Source organism: Myodes glareolus, chromosome 5 (assembly GCF_982192425.1).
Source record: "Myodes glareolus chromosome 5, mMyoGla1.1, whole genome shotgun sequence".
Taxonomy (NCBI): Eukaryota; Metazoa; Chordata; class Mammalia; order Rodentia; family Cricetidae; genus Myodes; species Myodes glareolus.
Window position 1 is genome coordinate 27,071,301 of NC_142030.1, and position 21,459 is coordinate 27,092,759.

The window sequence follows — 21,459 nt, forward strand, 5'->3', positions numbered from 1 at the left end:
GCTGGATCAGCAACGACAAGTCCTGTGGACCTGTTTTCAAACCATAGTGTGAGAAAACCGAGGCCTTAGAAACTGTCACGTTTTTGCTGTGCCCCTGGCCCCGCCACCATCATTTTCTCCCTACTTTGTTTTCTGCTTCACAGATGACACCTATAAAGCTGAGTTAGTGGCTTTTGGATTTCTGCAGTTCCTATTGCCTATAAGGAAGCAATTCAGAACTGGGGCAGGTTGCTTTCCTGTAAACCCAGCACTCACAAGTTAAAGGCCAGCCTGAGCTTCTTAGCAAGACACTGTCTCAATATTCTGCCCTATGAAAAGGAAGCAGTCTAAGCCCCTTGTTTAGAATTTGAATGTCTTTCTAGACTGCCTCAAACTTTCCCTCTCTGTGCTGGGGATTAAGCCTAGGACCTGGGTATCCTAGGCAGGTACTCTCCGTTGAGCTCTATTCCCATCCCTCCGACCTGTCTTGATTCTCCCCGCTCCATGTGCCTGCTCCCTGCCTTGTTCCCTGTGTGTCCGTGATGTGGTTCTGAGGAGCAGCATTCAGCAGCTGGATAGGCTGTGTGTCTGGCCTCTCAGAGCCTCAGGACCCAAATAGTGAGGTTATAGCCACCCCTTCCTCACAGTAAACATGTGTCAGTGAGGATGGCAAAGGCCTTGTTGAAAGAATCTATCTAGGGGAGGGGACAGGAACATATCTGGGTCTTGATTCTCAATGACAAAGTGTCCTAATGTCTCAGAGGCTTACAGATCTTATTTGGAGGTAGTAACTAGGGATCGTTCCCCCCAAATGTGAAGGTTGCACTGGAACTCGAGGATGAGAAAAGAAGTCTGCTCTGGTCCCCAGAATTTTGCAGTGGCTCAGCGGGTTGAGGGACTGAGTCAATTGATCAGGGTACAAGGTGCACATTTACAGGCAAGACACACAAAGATGAAGTAGCAGCTGGGAGAGGGCCTTGACTTGGGGAGGTGATAAAGAACCAGTTGGCATTCTGAACCAGAGACCACCAAAATGAAGCCAGGTTTGTGGTGGTCTCCTGGGGAGGAAAGAGAGGCACCCATTCACCAACTCCTGTAGCAGCCGCCATGGCTAGTGAGTTGCACACAGACTGGACTCTACAAGACTAACAGTAGTCCTTAGGCTGTGAGGGGGAGGGATTGTCGAGTGATGGCTCCTTAAAGAGGAAGTAAAATGGATGGCTTTTTAACCAGCCAGCCTTGTAAACCCCCCCCCCCCTTATGAGGCTTGTGTTCATACAGGAGTGGCAGGCTGCCGGTGGAAGCTGCTCCAGATGGCATGTCTGGATTTGGACACATGATCTCAGCAGTCACAGGCTTTCTGTCCCATAGGGATGCTTTCTGGCCTCTTGAGAAAGAGTGTGTGGGTTTATACTCGGTCTTCTGGCATTCCTGTTTGAAGTGGACATCTTGGGAGAGAGACTTGAGAAGAAATACCCGAAAAAATGGACAACAGGGTCAACTCCCATGAGGAACATTCAGGTCTAATTAATGCTCTGGAATGGACTGGCAGTGGCATAAATTTGCAATTGATTAGAACAATTCCAGAGTCTTTGTTGGTTTGATTTTTTTGGTCAGGCTCTCCTACTATAGCCCAGGCTAACTTTTAACATGTACAGTCCTCTGTCTCAGTGCTTCCCCAGCCCGGGGATGGGACTACAAGTTTGTGTTGCCACATTTGGCTTTGTTGTGCCTTTGAGTGAAGAATATTCTGAGAAAGTAGATCTGGTCACCCAGTGTTCTTATACTGACTAAGAAGACTGTCTCTAGACCCTTGCAACAGATGGAACAAGGACACACACATTTCTATTCACGTATGTACTTACACACTGAAACGTGTTCTTAGGTATCAGTATTGGCAAACTGTTTAGAAATCCTGAGTTCACGGGTGTACCAGTTCCAGTTACAGGGTACACTCCTGTAATTTCAGCACTCACAAGATCACTTGTGCCAGCCCCTCAGCCCTCTGAAACTCTGCAGAGTCCCCAGACCAGAACATCTGGTCTCTCAGAGGCTTCTCTCCAGTCTTCTCCAGCCCCAGCTTCACTGTTTCCCACTGAGAGCCCTGAATCTCTCAGCACTGTTCATGCCAGATCCTACCCTGCTTCCAAAGCCATTCCAGAATCATCTCATTCACACGTGAACACAAGCACACAGACACACCCATACAAACACACACATGCGCACAGCTGTATATACACCACACACACATACACACACACAACTGTACATACAGCATACACACACAACCAAACCCAACAAACAAACCTAGGCAAACCCCAGGCATTTTCCACTTTCCTTCCCCTTGTTCCAGTCCTGCCCAGGACTGACTGTTGTGTGTTTATGAGTTGTGTTTATTGCTCTGCCCTCCTCCTTCAGGGTGGTTATGATATTTATTTACAATACAATCAGATGAACTTGTTTTGTCTTTCAATGTGGAGGCATTCTTGCTTTATTCTATACTTGATTTGTTTTTTAAAAATCTATAATGTAAAAGCCATCTAGTTCCAAAAGTCAAAACTGGACAAAATGATATACTTCGGAAAAACACTCCACCCTTTGTTACTTTTACCCCACTCATTCCTGTCCATTGTTTTCTTCTTGTTTTAGATGCATGTTCAAGAAAGGGCTGGGAAGGGAGTTGTATGCTTCTTTGCATAGGCAGGAGCCATGTGTGTGCATGCAAGGGCCAGAGGTCAATGTCAGTTGCCCCCTCTGTATGTCTCCATCCTATTTTTCTGAGACAGTCTTCTGCTGTACCCGGAGCTTGCCAGTTTGGCGAGGCTGGCTGGTTAGTGAGTACCTAGAGTCCATTTGTCTCTGTTTCCCCAGCGCTGGGGTTACAGGCATATAAGCACACCTGACTTCGCCCCTCGAGTGCCTGGCATCCAAACTCGGGTCGCCATGCGATCTCTTGGCCCATGGAGCCTTCCCTTCAGACGCTTCCAGTCTTGTTTTCTGCTCTTTCAGCTACAGCATGTAGAAATATATCTATTTTCCTATTTCCCTCTCCTCCATGTGCAGAAGTCAATGTTTTATTGTATATTTTTGTATAGACACTGTTTTATTTTCTCTTGGTTACATGTACCACAAAATTCCAGACCCAGACAAGTAGGCTCCTAGAATGTCGTTGTTTTCCAATTTTCTGGTCACTTGCAGAAATCTTAATCATTTCTATCAGCAACTTCATTCCAATAAACCTTTGCAGCAATGACTTACCATTTAACTTCTTAGTATAAGATGATGAAATTCTATTAAAAATGGAGTGATGTTTCTTGTCACCCACTGAGGTTAATACCAGGTGCAATGGACCAGAGTGAGACCTTCTGGGTCAGGAGGTTGTAGTGGCGGGAGGGTTCCTTTCCTGTGAGTCGACAGTGGTACAGGGATTGACAAAGTTTCCATTCTGAGAAATGCTGCTTCCAGCAAGGTTTTACACATACCTGCTAAACTCTATCCCACCATTATGGGCAAGAGACATAAGAGGAATTTTATAGTTCTAGTGTAAACCAGTAAAGACAATGGTAAAGTAAAATTTCACTTTCTGACATTCCTAGCTGTACAGGGTGACATTTTACTGACTGCTATCATCATTTTTAAAGAGCTCAGATCATGTATGAATCCTGAATAAGAACTTAGTATGTAACAATCTACATTTAGTGTGCTAAGATCAGAATCAAAATGTGACAGAGGTCTACAGTATAAATAATAATAACATAAGTAATAGGATTGGAAGCCCACTTGATCTTCACGGATTTTAAGAGAACATTATCTCACCCAGCTTCCTGTGGATGCATTTCACATAGGTCTTCTGGGCTTTGCTCACGGATATAGTTCTGGCTGGAGTAGAACTCTTGGAGTTGAGGACAACTTAGCGAATGTCCCCAGCTGAGCTGTGCATTGTGTATGCTCTGGGATCCTCTGGTGGACTAGAAACCTCATCTGTGCTCCTCATCCTGTTGTGTGAGCAGCAGGATGCAGCCCTTCAAGTCCCCTTGTGTTGAGACTGGAAGGTATTGTCATCCCCAGGAGTGCTTTGGCTGGAGGGCAGAGCACAGGTCCTGTACACCCTCCCACCCCTCTCCTGCCACGTCTGTGGACTGTACCGGGAGCTCCCACAGACCTGCCTCTTCATAGGACACAATGGAGCTGGAACAGCCTACCGGGGCCAAGAATGAGTCCTAGGGTCCGAGTGGTGATGAGAATCAGGCAGTGGAGGGGAGCAGAGAGAAACTCCTGAGCAAAGATTCCAGTTTTACTAACTTCTTAGGTGCCCATTCAGCTCCCCAAAGGCCTGGAATTGAGGGAGGGGCCTGAGGGGAGAGAGTAGGGAGATTGTTAGTGAGGTCATGAAAGGGAATCATGCTGACTCTGAGTTGGTTAACAGGTGGGTGGGAGAGGGCAGTAGCTGTATCAGAGTGCTGGCAGAAGCCTCTCTTCCTGTAACCTCACCTACTCCCTAACAGCGTTAATATGCTCCGGACCTATAATTCACATATCTTGGTTCCTGTTAACAGTTGGGTGGGCAGATGGTTCCTTGGATGTAAAAACTGGCCAGTCATGTATCCGATGCTCAGAATTGCCTGCACAGGTGTGGAATTTTGTCTATGTGCAGAGATACAAGGTTATGGGGTTGCAGCCACGGGAGGCGGAGAAAACGGCCAACAGTTAGTGCATCTGGCAGCAGGTTGTTCTACCTCTCCACTTCCTATGGGGTAACCTGGGAGAGATCATGGCCAGAGGCAGAGGTTGAGACAAATGGGAGTGTGTCTCTAGTACCGGAGGTCCTGCCCAGGAAGGGAGACCTGGACTGTAAGATGGGTCCAGGGGATCCCTGCCCGCTGCTCTGGGTGCTCTCTTTGACCTCAACTTGGATCACAAGTTCCCCTTCTTTAGGAAGCAGGTGGATAGAGTAAAAGACCCTCTGTGACAGCCCAGGGTGTTTGGGGGCTGGGCTGCTTTAGAAATCGTCCTGCAGGGAGTTTACTTCCTAATAAACCATGCATGTATGTCAGTGTGGTCTTTGCGACTCTGACACCCACAGTTCTGCTTAGGGAGGCACGGTCTTCTGTCCTGTCGCGTGTGTAGCTCCACTGCTGTGTTCTGTGGTTGTGTCCTGCTGTAAGACCACTGCACAGCAGGGCAGATGGCTCGTGGTCCGGTCCCCCCACCGAGGCTCTGATGGGTGCTCTGTTCTCCTTCCATCTCTCAGAGAATTCTCAAAGGAAAGAGAGAAGGCTAAAGCACGCGGAGACTTCCAGAAGCTTCGGGAGAAGCAGCAGTTGGAAGAGGATCTCAAGGGCTACTTGGATTGGATCACCCAAGCAGAAGACATAGATCCTGAGAATGAAGAGGAGGGTGGAGAAGAAGGCAAACGAAGCAGTAGGTGCTGCCCTTCCTGCTCTTGCCCACACAGACCTGTGTGTGATTGAGAGATCCTGCAATGTGCCCCCCATCCCCCGGGCCTCTGTCCCTGGGCTGTGAGTAAAGCACTCTCCCAGCCTCCCCCCCCTCCGCCCGTTCACATCAGAGACAGAACCATGCATCTGTGCACACTCTGGGTCTCCACCTGAGGCACAGATGGGGTTTAGGTTCATATGAAGATGGCTGAGAGAGCAGCCATTGGTGTTGTGGGCCTCAGGGACTCAGTAAGGCCATGTCTGTGTGGGGAGAGGGGAGAGGGCGTGTGCCTTCCTCACCTCAGTGAGTAGCTTGCCTGCACAAGGACTTGAGGAGCAGGCTCCTCCATCTCTGCCATGTGAAATGGCCCCCTCCAGTGTTCTGCACACCAAGCCTACTGCTTAGGCCATCAGGGCAGGGAAGAAAACAGCTGGTGGTGATGGACAGTGGTTAAGAGGCTGGCGAGCAAGTCGGTGCTGACTGCTTTGCAGCCCACCTACCTGGGCTCCACACTGTGACACTGGGCACCTTTAAGTGCTTCCAGCAGGAGGCCAGGCCCGATAATCAGTCAGTCCCTGGAAGTAATTGCTTTTGTCGATCCCAGTGTCTCTCCAGCACATTCCTGCCCCGCAGACGTGCTCTTAGTCATCCTGGGAGCGTGTGGGCCTTAGAAAGGGTAGAAATTGAACTCTAACCGCGCATTTGACTGCGATGTTTTTGCTTTGTTTCCATGTTGGAATAGATGATAGTAAAGACCAAGAACATATTTGGTTAACGATGTCCATTGAGAGGCCGGGGAAGCCAAGACTGGTCCTTCTATGTAGAATGTGTTAAGTAAGCTCTTGCTTTGGGGTCATGATTGGTTCCTTTTTGACCCACTCACAAATGACCTTCAGGTCATACAAGAGACAGTGGTATCTCGGGAGCTATGATGAAGACCTAGGACAGGTGAGAGGGTACTTGACATGGCCTGGAAGGTTGGTGTCTAAGGTAGAGCAACTGAGTGGCAAGAGAAGGCTTTTGACCTAGAACTAGCACACTGTGGGCAAAGACCACACAAGGTAGAGGAACACAATAAAGGTAGAGAACTGTCATGGTCCTGTGCTCCAGAGAGAGAGAGAGAGAGAGAGAGAGAGAGAGAGAGAGAGAGAGAGAGAGAGCCAGCCCTTATTTCTCTTAAAAACCATCACATCCTCAGACAGAAGACCATGCCCCTAAGTCCAGTATCCCCAAAGGCTATTGGCTGAATGAATTCCCACTACAAAACCCCAAGGAAAGGGTTTATTTCAGCTTAATGCTTATAGTCCATCAGAGAAGAAAGTCAGAAGGGCAGGAACTTCAAGCAGGAACCCCAAGGCAGGAACTGAAGCAAAGAACAAGGAGGAGCACTGACTAATTTCTTCCTCCTGGCTTACTCGGTTTCTACTACCCCAGGACCACCTGTCCAGGGATGGTATTGTCTACTGTGGGCTGGACCCTTCCACATCAGTCATCACTCAAGAAAATGTCCCACAGACTCACCCGTAGGGCTGTCTGCGGGAGGCAATTCCTACCTCAGGCTCTCTTCCAGGACAGCTCTAGCTTGAGTCAAGTTGACTACAACTAGCCACGCAGAGCCCTAGCCAGACCTGTGAAAGCCCACCTGCCTCTGCTTCACCCTCCTAAGCTCGAAACACAGTGTGGTATGTAGAAACAAGAGAAAGTATTGTCTCCTCTTCTGAGGCAAGAGCCTTCTTTTCTGCTTTAAATGTGCCGTGCATGCCATTGGCTTGCCGCATCCTTGTTGATCCACATCTAGAGATAGGCAGGGATGCAGCTTCTTGGGTTGTTATGGTCCATTGTGGTAGAGGATTTTATTTTCATTTTTTTAATGACCTGTGCTGTGAGGCATGGGTTTTCCTGGGCTTGATGTCCTCTGATAGTCCCAAAGGAAACACTGTTCTCTGTGAGGTTTGCATCTCCTGTGTCCTGCCACCTTCTGTAAAGAAGCTGACTATGAGATGACCGATCTATGAAGCCTCCGCCTTTCAGAGGGGTTGCCATGGAGAAAAGGAGAAGGCAGTAGCTTCTATAGGGCAGAACGTGGAAGTCATCACCATAATGAAAGACCAGCAGTCTTCTCTTAGAGCCCTGAATGCCACAGTGATGCTGGAGTAGAAGAGGCAGCATCCTTGCTGGGCTCTGAGAGAGGAGCATCCCATAGCTACAAAGGTAAGGCAGAGGAGAGTCAGACTGAAGAAATAGCATAAAGCGCTCAAATACATTCTTTAGAAATACTGTTGTGGAAAGAAACAAAACCTCTCTGAGACTCAGACCTTCAGAATTAACCGAGCATCACACTTCTGAGCCCATATATGCAATTGCACCTTTTGGGTGTGGGCATGGATTCTCCAGTGTGTAGTGACAAGCCGCTTACAATTTGCTGGAAAGAGCAGTCCTTCCGAGGCAGTCCCTTGTTCTTTAGCCAGGTGCTGGAGTTTCCTTGGCGTGAGGCCGGGCTGCTTCTGGACTCATCAGATTGCCAGAGCCTCCGTGATTAAGGCTTTAACTAAAGGAATCAATCCTAGGCTGTGAGAGTCATGGTGAGAGTCATGTGACTTGGGAGGAGAGCCTCCAAGTCTCCTCCTGGTGAGGATGGAGGGAGTTTCCCTGAACCTTCTGGAGAAGCTGTCCTGGTCAGGTGTCCCTGGTGTTGCCATGGCTGCCAGCTGCTTTCTTTCTGTTATGGCCAGAAAACCAACCACTAGGGGAAAAGGATTTCTATCAGGCTCAATTGTCCCTGACTACCAGACAGTGGTGGCCCTGCCACCTGCATGTTCCAGGCCTGGGACTGTCCCTGTGCATCTGATTCGCAGGTGGAGAAGTGAAGGTGTGTGGTCTCACTGTGGTGTCAGCATTATACCTGGGTATTCAAGATGGCCCTCCTCTTGTGCTTCACACCTCAGCCCTGCTCCTGGAATGTCTCTGGGGAAGGGGACAGCGTGGTGCTGAACTCCTGACTTTATTCTCCCCCCCCCCACACACACACACACTGCTGGCTTAGGATGTTGATTTGACTGGCTACTGTCTTCAGCTGGATCTTGGGTGCAAATTGGCAGTCTCCTCCGAGATGTTGAGTGGTCACAGACTGATGCTCATTCTTTACTGGGCGTGGGTACAGGGGCTGGAAAGTCCTGCAGCAGGAACCGTAGCTGTTCTTGCTGCTGTCTGACTCTGGTAAAACTTGGCCTGTGTAGCAGATTTCTGAAGATTCTATCAGATCTCCAGCCGATCTCAGACTGAGGACCCTTGATCTATACTTTTGTTCAGAAACTGTAGAGTTCCCCGAAGGGATGGCAAACAAACCTTTGACCCCAGTGCCTTCTGAGATCCAGTGGAACACTTTTCTGGCTCTGGAGGTTCGTTTCTGGTTTCTCAGGCTTGCTGTCAGGGACTAGGTGTGACATCAGGGATTGGGGGACACCCTTGCATTGTCTGCTCTTAGATCTACATAGGCTGCAGCTGAGTGGGCAGAGTCTGGTCTCTGACTGTACTAGTGTGCGTTCCCTGGCTCAGAGGCTCCAATTCTTTAAGCAAAGGGGAAGGACCTCTCTTTGTGTGAGTGCCTCTCTTTGTGTGGGGACCTTTCTTTGCATGCTCCTGGGAGAGTCACAGGGAGCCCCAGTTAGTCTTGACCTGTGTCTGTGGCTGGATCTCCCACTGGTCTAAGAATTCCCTGCAGGGCTGTGCAGGGCTGGTTGCTTACCTAGCTGTGTGGTGCTGCTGACGGGAGTCTCTTGTGAGCATACTTGGTCTATTTAAGATACTGGCAGTGTAGATTCGTTAGAGAACGGCTGCTCCGCAATTAATTGACTAGACAAAATTATCTCAGAAGTTAGTCCCTGAGCATTTGGGGAATTTTCAAGGGTAATTTATTTAACTTTCTGCTGAGCTTCAAATTTCTTTAAGAAACCATGCCAAGTCTTTGTGTGTGCGCGGTTGTGTGCGTGTGTGTGTGTGAGTGTGATTTTTTTTTGGACATGTGCAGCTGCTTCTTCATGAACAATGGTGTTATTCTAGGGCTATTAAAATCTGGAAGCCTAAAATTCTATTTTAATCTCTTCTCATTGTCAGTGATTAGTTTTTTAAAAAAATTAAAAATAAGGAAACCATCTTAAAGGGAGCTCATTCTAAAATTCTGACCAGATGAAACAGGGCAGCCTCCTTGTGGGGACTCTTAGGGATCAGGAATCCATCCAAGTAGTGATAATTGATACCCAAAGAAAGAAAGAGGGGTACCTGTAGCCCATGCCACTCCCAGAGTGGTGGCCACAGCCCCACCGCCTATCAGCGCTTCTGTCATGGACCTCAGTACACGAGGTCACATGGTTGCCTTTAGCCTATGCTCCCTGATTGATTTCTCCCAGAATTGTTTGCGTCAAAGGTCGGCAGAGAGTGAGGGATAGCATAACTGTTTGCAGATAAAACTCAAGGTGCTTTGCTGACCTCTTCAGAAAGATTGTATCTGAGGGATGTAGCTCAGTGAGTGTTTGCCTGACAGGCACAAGGCCCTGGGTTTGATCCCTAGCACCTCATAAACCAGACATTGTGTATTGTAATCTCAGCACTGGAGAGGTTGGGAGAGGGTGAGGCAGGCAGGGGATCAGGAGTTCAAGGTTATCCATCCTTCAAGACCTATCTCAAATCAAGCAAACAAGCAAAGAGTGAGGTTTTTTTTATTTATTTATAAGATTGCTTTTTGTAATCACAAAGTATCCCAGGGAAGAAATTCAGAATTGCAAATAGTCTACTAAAAGCTGCAAAGCAAACAGCAGCAATGGGTGGCCCATGATAAATGTGTGTCCTGGTCATCTGCCCTCGCTGGACTGGGGAGACTGATGGAAGGGGTCACCCGTTGGGGTCAGAGGTCTGATGAAGTGTCCACTGGTTAGCCTTGGGAGCACCCATCAGCCCTGGCCCTCTGCCCTCTGGGATGGTTAAATCAGCACTGTGTGGCGTGTATAGTGCAGCGTTCGTCACGCGTTTAAGCATTCTGTTATTTGTTTGCTCAGCGGTTCCGGAACAGCGGCTCACATTTATCAGGGACTTGGTGCGCATCATTGGGCGCTGTTCCTGGGGCTGGGGCACATGAGTTTGTATGAGACAGGAGCATGATGGATGAGGACACCAAAGCACATGGAAGTTACGTAGCCCCCCCAGCGGCACGGTTGGGAAGTGGCTAAGCTGGGGTTTGAACTCAAGCTCTACACCTCCACGAGTGTGCCGCTCGAGTTGGCAGCCGCATGAAGTTGGGAGGCTGGGGCCTCAAAGTGAGGCAGAAAAAATAAAATCTCATGCACTAGCCAACTTTATTCGGAACACCAGTCAATTTTTACTCTGAGGGTTAAGAAGAGTCACCTGAGTAAAGGGTACAATCACAGGGACAAAATCCTGGTTTTCCACAGAGACATAGAAACAAGTAACACTAGCCAGCTGTGACGAATCAGAGGTAAGCTCACTCCTGTCCCTCCGCCTGGAAGGGGCGCAAAGGCACCTTCCAAGAACAACCATGTTATGGAGGAGCAGAGGTCACCAGACTCTGGTCTTCCTCACTCGGAGTTTCCTCACAAGGCCCCAACAATCTCCTCACACAGCTCCATTCATGGACCATGTCCCCACACACGAGTATTTGAACATTTGTATCGTGTTCTTCCGGGGTAGATTAGGAGGAGGAGACCTGCAGTATTGAGAAAGCATGCCCTTTATAGGAATGTGTTAGGGCCCGTGTACCCTTGCTCTTGCCTGTTCCAGCAGTGCCCCGTAACCCTCTGTGCCTCCACACTCCTGTCTCTGAGCATGGAGACTCTAATTTAAAGGGTAGCCAGCTTAGTGTGATGATAGGGGCACACTGCTGCAAGAGGTTAGAGACTCTAGGACCGTTTTCGTTGTGACCATAAGGAGAGCTGTAGTAATGAGGATGCCAACCGCTATGGGTGGCTGTGCCCTGCTGGAGCCAAGCACACTGCTCATCTAGCTGTGGCATCCCCACCCCAGGAAGTGTATTCAGACCCAGCCATTGCTGGCATCTCTCAAGCAAGCAGCAGTAGCCCATGCTCCTCAGCCAATGTGAAGTGCAGTTGGAGGGAGGCCTGGGCTGTCAGAATCAGAGCCTGCTCTCTTCACTCCCATCTGCCTGACCCAGAGAGCAGTCCTGGTTGGCACTACACTACCACTCCCTGCCTCGGGCCAAGCATAGGAAACCTGCGTCTTAGGTAGGCTAGTTGAGTGTTTATTTAGAACAGGTTCTTAAGGACAGACTGTGTAGTAGCTATGACAAATGTCCCCATTTCTTCCGATCCTGAGCTGTAGACAAGTACCCAGGAGAGGAGGGGTGGCAGGTATGAACCAGAGTCCAGTCTCAGACCTCCTCTATGGTACACTGGGACCAGCTGCTCCTGCCCTGCCAGCCTGCCTGCCTGCTTGGCCATCTTGTTTGCGTTGCTCTTGCTGCCCTCTGCTGTGTGGTAATGGAATTGCCTGTGTTCAACCTGAAGGGGTCACGGTGGCTGACTTGTTAAAGGAGGATAAGAAGAAAAGGAGGTTCTGCTGCTTTCGACGACGCAGGGCTAAAGATCACGGTAACTTGCTGAGGTGGACTTGCTCTTTGGAAACTCCTTGCCTGACGTGTCTGGTGTTCTCTCTTTCACATAGGCGGGAGCTGCATGTGTGGTGTGGTACTTTCGGAAGATGCCTATGTTGTTATTAACTTGAGTTCTCTGATGCTTGACCATGCTACATTCCTCTTTCTTTCCCCTCAAATGTGTGGCATTTTCAAGATGGCATATTTTTGTCTGGCCTGTACCTATTAAGAAACAGCTGAAGCAAGTGAGGCAGCTCATTTGATTCACTGTGAATATTCTTAGCCTGGAAGACACACTTCAGAACGCTATTCCTTAAACGATGCTCTTAAATTGAAACTGTTTAGAAACGCTAATAATGAAGAAAAAGAAATTCTAATAATGTTATTTGACTGTTTCTCCCCCGCCCCAGGATGCATGTTTCAAGTTTCTCTAGTCTCTGGCTCATCTACCCCAGGCCATGCTAAAGCTAGTAGTTGAAGATCAAAAAGGCTGAGATCAAAAAGAAAAAAAAAATCTGGGGAGACATGCATCTGTTCAGTGAGAATAGTCTTATTTGGGATACAGTTAAATATAAAGTTATGTCTGAAATAATGTTGATTGCTCCCCTCACCCAATCCCCCAACCCCTTGGCAAAGCAGTTAGAGCCGTTATCATATAGATTTTTTATGGCACAAGCTGGGTCCTTGCCCAACTATCTGTGAGTCACTGCTGTAGTCTCACAGATATCAGACAATAGCACAGGCTTTGCCTGGATATACCTACCAGCTTTGCCAGCCTGGTGCTAACACCAAAATGGACCCCAGCAGGAAGAGGAAGAAGCTTGAGAAGATATGGACTGTGGGGACAGCCAGCCAGATGCTAGCACAGGAGACGGTCACAGTGCATGGTTTTCTCGGAGTGGTTACTGCCTTCTGCAAGAATGCTGAGCTCAGAGGTTAAGGGAAGTGGGGCAGTCTGATGTGTGTGTGCTGTGTTAGGGTGCTAGCCTCCTCAAGAGACCTGAGGAGGGCAGGAATCATGGGACTATCACGTGGAAAGCACTTGGCCCACAGTGCCCCAAAGAGGATGAAAAGGACAAACTCTATAATGCTTGGACGTCAAGTTGAGCCAACAATGGATCTGACCTGTTTGGCTATGTAGCTGATGATCAAGAGGGTGCTTTGGTGCCGTTCCTAGGGGAGATACCGGCTAGAAGGGTGAGCCCTTCCTTGGCCCCACCCTCCTCAATAGCAGCTTGGGCTCCATGACATACTAAGGATGCTTGTGAATGTCTGTTTTCTGTGATAAACAGAGAAAGGAAACTGGCTTCATTGCATGAGAAACGGCCTCATATTGATGGGAGCAAGGACCAGCTCTGCCGGTGACCATGGGGCAGGAACCTTGCGAGAATGACTGCACCACCTTTTCCACTGTTACAATGAAAGAGTAGTATTTTTAGGCCCAGTTCTTGCTTTAGACCTGGAAACCTTAGTCTGACCTTGACCCGCATTTCCCAAGATGAGTATGGCTGCCTGTGTCAACAACACGTGTCAGCATAAGCATGTTCCAGTGCCTTCAAGGCCCCCCCCGGGACCTTTGGAGTTTATCAGGCTTGTCACAGCACGGCACTGCTCATTCTTGTCACGAAAATGATACGAAACAGAAGAACTTGAGGTCAGCTCCCTTGCCTCTTGGGAAGGGAACCCAATTCTGCCGCTGACCAGTTGTGTGCCTCACCTCTTGCTCTACCCCAACCCCCAATTCCTTGAGAAGCATCACAGAGGGACTGCTGAAAGGAATTCCCAAGTGTGGAAGAAAGGGGGACTGGAGAGGCGGCTCAGTGCTAAGCTAAGTGCACATAGGACTCTTTCAGAGGCCTGGAGTTCAGGGTCAAGGCGACATCCTGGCGGCTCCTTACAGGTCCCCCACACTGACCTGGTATAGCTCCTACCCACATGTAGCCCCAGCTCCAGGGCATCTCATGCCCTCTTCTGGTCACTTGCATACACGAGGCTTACATTTGCACTTACACACACACACACATATCTATGCAAGCTGCTATTGTGGGTTCCGGAAGAAGAGGGGGCACTCTCTGTGAAATGTAAAAAGCTGCCTTTGGGGACTGCTGTGGCCGAAGGATCCAGGTCGCCGGGGCTGGCTTAAGCTCGTCAGGAGCTGCTCTATGTTGTGTTCTATTTCCTGAACATTAGACCTGGAGAGAGGACTCAGAGTCAAGTCCTCCTGTGTGGCAGCAGGACCCCTGACTACCCAGGAGGGTGGCAGACAGTCGGGTGCTGCTTAGACCGTGGTCTCCACAAAGAGCTTGGGGAAGCAGCAAGAGACTACTAGTACTAGTACTAGCGGGTACTGAAACCAGACAACTTGTGGCTGTTGATTTTCTTGCTGATAGCAGGTCAGAGGTAAATGGATCCGGGAGGAGATACTGTCTTACCGCTCAGGCAACCAAGCATAGACACAACAAACACGTGCCACGAGTTGAGCCCTAGGCTTTCTTGACCTCTCTTCTGGAGTCTGTGAACTCATCAAAAGAAATGATCCGACATTAGCAGGGAATGCCATTCCCAAGTGCTGTCTGCTTGAACCTGCTCATAGACTCGTTAATCCGCGTGTGTGCATGTGCATGTGTGTGCCTGCCTCTTAATTCATACATCTCACATATTTCCCTGAGAAATATCTTATCTATAGATTGAAAGGTTAAAGATGCTTGGTGTTGACCCAGCCTGAGAAATGTTGGTCCTTCATTTATTTTATGGAGTGCAGTTCACAACGGCAGAGTGTAATCTGAGTCCGGGCTTCCACTCATTTGGCCTCTGCCTCTGAAACTTGTGCCTGAGTGTGCCTGGACTTAGCTGCTAAGCTTTCCACAGTTTCTTGAGTGTCTGTAAAAGGAAAAGGCTCAGGGATTTCCCTTTGTGCCCTGCGGAAACATGGCTCTCTGACCTCTGGTCTGAGTCAGGTCTCACCTTCATCCTTGTGGTGAGCTTTATCGTCTCCTAAGCAGGGATTGAGTTTTGAGGTGTCCTTGTTCAGGGAACTGCCTGCCCACAGGAGCAAGGCTTTCCTCTGGGTGGAGTAATCACTGTGGTTCTGCCCCGGGGAAAAAGATGTACGTGTGTTTGGGTGGCCTCCCCATTTGCATCCTCTCCCCCAGTAAAATCAGGTATCTCTTATCTGAGAGCATCTTGCACAGAGCCCCGAGGTAGCTTCATTCAGGGCTGCCTGTCCCTTACCCTCCAGGGGCCACACGTCAGACATTGGCTCTGGGGGAATCCCTGAGCCTCCAGGCTCTACCAGGTCAATTTTTACATTCTGCTACTTCTGAGGATCCTGATTTGGACACAGGGTTCAGAGATCTCAGACCTAGGACTGCAGTCAACCCTGCCCTCAGTAGCCGGCAAGAACCCTCACCTGCTCTTAGCTCTGAGACCGCTTCTTCCTACTTCCTTTTTTTGGCTTATATGGGATTTACCTTCTGCACACTGACTACGGTGGAACTTAGGTATCAGATCAACTTCCTTAGACTGAGTGACGCTCCTAGAGTTTGAAAAGGGTTCTGTGCATGACCTCATCATGTACCCTGGCCATAATAGCTTGTCTTCTGTGTGTTGTAAAAACTTTAGTGTGAGCTGCGACACTAACCCTTGATTTACAAGGAGGGCAGTAGGAATAGTTTCATACTGAGGGGTTTAGGTGGCTTCTATGTAAATACTGAGGTGGAGAATTTAAGCCTGTCCCGGGCCTGGTGGCTGGGCTCAGTGTGGCACCTTCTTTTCTTGGAAGCATCTGGACTGTCAGACTTGTCTCTTAAAGTCACCTACTGGCTTTCTCTGCATCTACAGGAAGCGAAGGCAGTAGAGAGACCTGGCTGCTCAGCCTTGTGCTCCTGATGGGCCTCTTTGTCCTCCTTCCTGGTTCCTGAGAATCTGCACCAGGCCCACCCCCCAGGCACATCATGCCACACAGCACACTGTCTTAAGCCTTTTCTTCTCCCCACAGCTAGCATGCCCACCAGTGAGACTGAATCTGTGAACACGGAGAATGTAAGTGGTGAAGGCGAGACCCAGGGATGCTGTGGAAGTCTCTGGTGAGTGTGGAGGCTGCCTGTCCTCTTGCCCCATAGTTTAGGGATGCTAATGCTGAGGAGACACCCCAGAGGGCATAGGAGTCTTCCAGCTCTGGTAGGAAGCTCTAACAGGCTGCCTCCATCCCTTTGGTACCCCGCCCCTGTACCAGGCCTGTTGGGGGCATCCCAGCATCTCACATACCTCTGCCTAGGAAGTTGTCCTGCTAAGATAGAACCTGGGGAGTGTGCTCCTTAACCCAGCCACCTGCTGTGTTCATTAGGTGCTGGTGGAAAAGAAGAGGCGCGGCCAAGACTGGGCCCTCTGGGTGTCGGCGGTGGGGGTAAAGGCCGAATTCTCCTTCCGGTTGGGTTTGGCATCTGTGCTTTGAAAGAAGAGCTTGAATGGCAGAATTGCTGACCAGAGTGTGCCACATTCTCAAATTTTCCTTCATCCGTGGGGCCTTCCAACCTCATCCCCAGGAGCTGGATCTGGAGGCCCCGCCCTCCCCTGTTCACAGCCCCTTGTTCTGGAGCCATGCCTGCACTACCCTTTCCTGACCACGTGGGGCACCATCCTACTAGGCTTCCAGGCTTTCTCTAGACGATTGGGCTGCAGTAGCAGGGGTTTTGGGTGGCGGGCAGCAATGCCAAATGTGCTAAGAACTGCCTGCTTTGGGGAGCCCCGTGCTGTTTGGATTTGTTTGCTTCCCGCCTGCGTCCTTTCCATCTCATTCTTGGGTCCAGGTGTCATTTTTAAGAGAACTCAACCTCATTTGGGGCAGAGTTTTATAAAAATGACACACTATGTTATGTGTCATAATGGCTCATGGAGTGATTTCGTTTCTGTTCTCTTCCTGCCCTGCCCTCTCAATGATGTGAAGTAGCCTGGGAATGAATTTGCAATCCCTGTTTTACAGATGAGAACACTGGGCTTTTAGGGCATGCTATGTCCCCATACTCACCCATTCAGTGATCAGGGGAGCCGGGATGCCGTTCAAACAGGAGCAGCCCTTGCTACTGTTGAGCTGGGGTCTGCAGAGGCCCTCCTGGCTTCCTCTGGGGTGACGGGAGAAGAACCCCACCTCTGGGCTGTTCCAGGGCCACTCTGGAAGGAAACCAGAGTTTTCTGTTGCCTGGGCTCTCAAGGGTGCTGCTCTGCCCCCTCTTGGCAATACTAGTAGCACTTGGACATCCGCTCTGCCCTTAACCAGCTGGCCGGCTGTAGCACGGGGGACCAGAGTTCTGGCTTCTGTGCATGGCTTTAGCCATCTCTGCTTCGGCAATGGGAGCATATGCTTAAGCCTTTCGAACGGGAGTCTGAATGTTGTTTTCTTCCCTTTCAGTCAAGCCATCTCGAAATCCAAACTCAGGTCAGTATTGTCTTTCCATTTTTATCCTCCCCCCTCCATTCTGCGAGCTTGTGTTGGACTTTCTATGTTATGTTTTAAATTCTCACTTATGCATAGAGTTAATTGGTCTAGACTTGAGTTTAAAAATGTATTCCAACTTCCCTTCAAAGTATTACCATCCTGCCTTGGGGAAACAGGACAGGGGAGTCAGAGCGTGTAAACTGGCAGAGCACAATAAGTGAGCATTTATTGCCCTTACCCACTCTCACTACCACGCTCACAGAGGTTTTCCCCACAAGACAGTCCAGGAATACAGCTAAGGCACCCGGTAGTATTCCGTTCCTTGACCTGGATGTAGACTGTGTGTTCACTTTATAATACCATTGAACCCTGTGCCTGCATTTTGTGTACTTTCTTCTATGTGTTCTTTATCAATTACAGCATTCTCCTGCTGCACACAAACAGTAGGCCAAACCTAAATATAACGCCCAAACCTGTAGAAACTCTAGAAGAAAACAGGAATAAAAGCATTGTGACCATGGGTTAAGTAAAGATTTCTTAAAATTTATTGATCCATGTTAGAAAAACAATGATAGATTGGTTCCCCATAAGAATTAAAGCTTTTAGCCGGGCGGTGGTGGCGCACGCCTTTAATCTCAGCACTCGGGAGGCAGAGGCGGGTGGATCTCTGTGAGTTCGAGGCCAGCCTGGTCTATAAGAGCTAGTTCCAGGACAGGCCCCAAAGCTACAGAGAGACCCTGTCTCAAAAAAACAAAAAACAAAACAAAAAAATTAAAACTTTTGACTTTGTTTTATTATAAAATAAAAAGATAAGTCACAAACCTGATAAAATATTTGCAAACCACATTTGATAAAAGACTAGTATCTAATAGAGAGAGAATACTATGTAAAGATAGTGTCAATGACAGAACAATCATGTAAAACTGGAAAGAAGGTTCCAGCACACAGGTCGGAAAAAAGAGAAAAACATGCTATAGGAACACGTGAAACAAACATGGTTACTCGGAAAATGCAAGTTCAACAATACTGCTGCCTACTGATACAAGTAGATCAGATTCAAATGTCTGGTGACGCCAAGTACTGACAGGGATGCTGACTGGTATTTTTGTGCAGTGCTGGCAGGCATGTTAAATGACATAATTATTTTGGGAAAGCATTTTTTAATTTCTCACAAAATTACATTCATGATATGGCATAGCAATTCCAACTCTAAGGTACTGATGTAAGAGAAAGACATATATAATAATTATACATGTTTATAGTGGTTTGAGCAGATCTATTGTGATTTAGCCATAAGGTGCAGGACTTCTCAGGGATAGGAAGAAGGGAAAACAATTCTGAGAAGGTCACTGAGATGGCTGAGTGTTGAAGGTGCCTGCTGTGACCTGAGTTCTACCCCAGGACATATGTAAATGGAAGAGAACCAGCCAACAGAGTTATTTAACCACCACACACGGCACGGCCCCTGTACCTCATGTGCATGTATACACACACAATAACATTAGATTTTTAAAAATTACTGATAATATGGCAACACTGATGAATCTCAAAAGCATTTGGGTGAGAAAAAAACCTCAAAAGGATACCTATCACTATTCTGAAACAGAACGATGGGCGTAGGAGACAGACCAGGAGTGTTGCTCTGGGGATGCGGGCCATGAGCGAGCGCAGAGTGATGGAAATGTCCTACAATCTGACCAAGTGTGGACGTAAAAGGAATAAACTTGCCGCATGTAAATTGTATCTCAACCTGACTTTGAGTAAGATTTTAGGGTTGTTTTGTTGGTCTCTGTTACCAGACCATAGAGACACTTCCGAATCTGTCCCTACTTCTCATCTTCTGCTTCAGCTTTTGACTTCCCTTCCCAGATCCACACCCCTCCGCTGTGACTCAGTGACCATACCACACTGTCCTGTTTTCATGGGTGTCTTGCCTTGATGCCTTCACCTCCAGGGTCTTTGGCCTGATGTCTGCTCTAGGGAGACTTCCACCTGCCCATGGAGAGCTCTTGGTCATTAAGGTCCAGCCTAGCTCTTTGCTTTGCAGACAAGTATTTCTCCCAGTCCCCCACCTTCAGTCTGGAACTGGACATTTGTGAATTTTCAGTTATCATTTATGCCAAAACGCTTCATGCGTATCAAGGCCAACAACCCTGGAAAAGTGCCTCTGCAACCCCATTTTACTAGCGCCAGGCACCTAGATAGCCAGTGTTCAGGAATGCAGGCTTCCTGCCGCCCACATGTAACTGAGCACAGGAGTGTCCAGCTAGTAGTATTGCATGATTCCAGGGGATATGACACTGAGTCTTCTAGATGCTGTAGTTGCTCGTACCTTGTCACTGCTGTGCAAGATAAACCCAGCATGCATAGCCTTTTGGGACACCTTACTTATGTGTATAGGGTCATGTGTCCCGGGAGAGCCCCGCTGTAAGCCGTTAGAGTCCTCAGAAGAGTTGTCTGTGCTGCTCACCACTCACCATGCTTCAGACACTCTTCGTCCCATCAGAAGCTGCAGAGCAGAAGAAAGCAAAGCACAACTTGCTGGGTCCAGGTCTATGTGAAACCGCCCAGGGCCCATCCTTCCCTGGCTTCCTGGGTTGCAAATGTTTATCACAGCCACACAGTTGAGTCAGCCGGAGTCACACTGAAGCAGCCTAGATGTTCCTCCTGAGTTGTGCCTCTAGAGAAAATGCCCTCTTGATGGACACTGGGACAGCATGGCCAGAAGAGAAGGGAGCTGAGACCCAGCTGGTTCTTCCCTGCGTTCCAGGTTGCTGAGCAGCAGTCTCTGGTGCCTAACTGTCCCCTTATGACAAGGAGATTGGGAGTGTTTCCCAAAAGGAGAAAATGTCTACCCTAATTACAAACAGAGACGGAAGGTGGGCGGGGACATGTCACGTGTCTGTTTGGTTCTGTTGGTTTTGTTCTTATGAAAACACGATTCAATATTGGATCTGCTCCTAAAGGTATATTTCGAGCATTGCTAGTCAGAAAGGGCACCTGATGACTCAGCCTGAGACACACGTCCCACTCAGCTTTGACACTCACGAGGCACCAGAGGAAAGGCATTTGAGAAAGGACTAAACACTTGCCTAAAAGAAGAGTTACGGTCATAGATTGCTCTGCCACCTAATACCTTCTATGTAATGATAAGCTGCTACACAGATACATATAATAAGCTGAGTGGTTCTGCCCCTCTGCCCTTAACAGATCCTGTGCCCTATGGCACCTACAAGATCTTTGTGTGTGTCCCAGTGCAGTCTTGAATCTGCACGTGAGTCTGTGGATGTCTAGATTCTTTGACCCACTTGCAGGCGTTATATGCACGTTATATACCCACTGCATATGTCAGATCCTGGAGTTATTCATAGCAGCAGGGAAGTGATAACAAAATTCGTCCAAGATGATACTGTTGAGAGCTGCGTGTGAAGACTAGCAGTTTTATCATGGGGTCTGTTCACACCTGTGTTGGGAGCTCGTTCTTTCCATCCTAAGCCATTTAATGTGAACCTCTCCTATTGCTCAGTAAAGTTTATTGGTCTCTGAGATGCCATCTTTGTCCGTGGTCTAGGGAGCAATGTTTGCTTGTTTTTCAGCCGACGCTGGCGTCGCTGGAACCGATTCAATCGCAGGAGATGCAGGGCTGCCGTGAAATCTGTCACGTTTTACTGGCTGGTTATCGTCCTGGTGTTTCTCAACACTTTGACTATTTCCTCCGAGCATTACAATCAGCCAGACTGGCTGACACAGATTCAAGGTACGGCTGGAAGGTGCTGTTCTTCTTTTGTTCTGAATTAGAGATGCTTACAGATAATTGCTATTCGGTATTATCCAAGTGAAGTGTAATATTCCAGTTAGAATTAAGAAGTAGTAGAACAATTCAGACTCAGCGAGCCCCAGAAAAGGTGTCTTGCCTACAATATGCAATATCAGCTAACTTACACCACAACCTTGAGATAGCCCTGGACCCAGGAATTTTGGAGCTGAT

The 21,459-nt window shown here is 48.6% G+C and overlaps 1 protein-coding gene across 17 annotated transcripts in view; it reads left to right on the forward strand.

Annotated features, from left to right (window-relative positions):
* Cacna1d (calcium voltage-gated channel subunit alpha1 D) overlaps window positions 1-21,459 on the forward strand; it is a 313,753-nt gene that overhangs the window by 207,689 nt on the left and 84,605 nt on the right. For 11 of the 17 annotated variants that reach the window (XM_085687762.2, XM_087906190.1, XM_085687761.2 and 8 more), the window contains exons 9-13: window positions 5,231-5,400; window positions 16,035-16,122; window positions 16,383-16,442; window positions 17,445-17,471; window positions 21,068-21,228. In XM_085687762.2, coding sequence (XP_085543888.1) covers window positions 5,231-5,400; window positions 16,035-16,122; window positions 16,383-16,442; window positions 17,445-17,471; window positions 21,068-21,228 — 506 coding nt within the window. The remainder of the gene's footprint in view (window positions 1-5,230; window positions 5,401-16,034; window positions 16,123-16,382; window positions 16,443-17,444; window positions 17,472-21,067; window positions 21,229-21,459) is intronic. The other 6 variants (XM_048421275.3, XM_048421276.3, XM_085687773.2 and 3 more) reach the window with 1 other exon arrangement.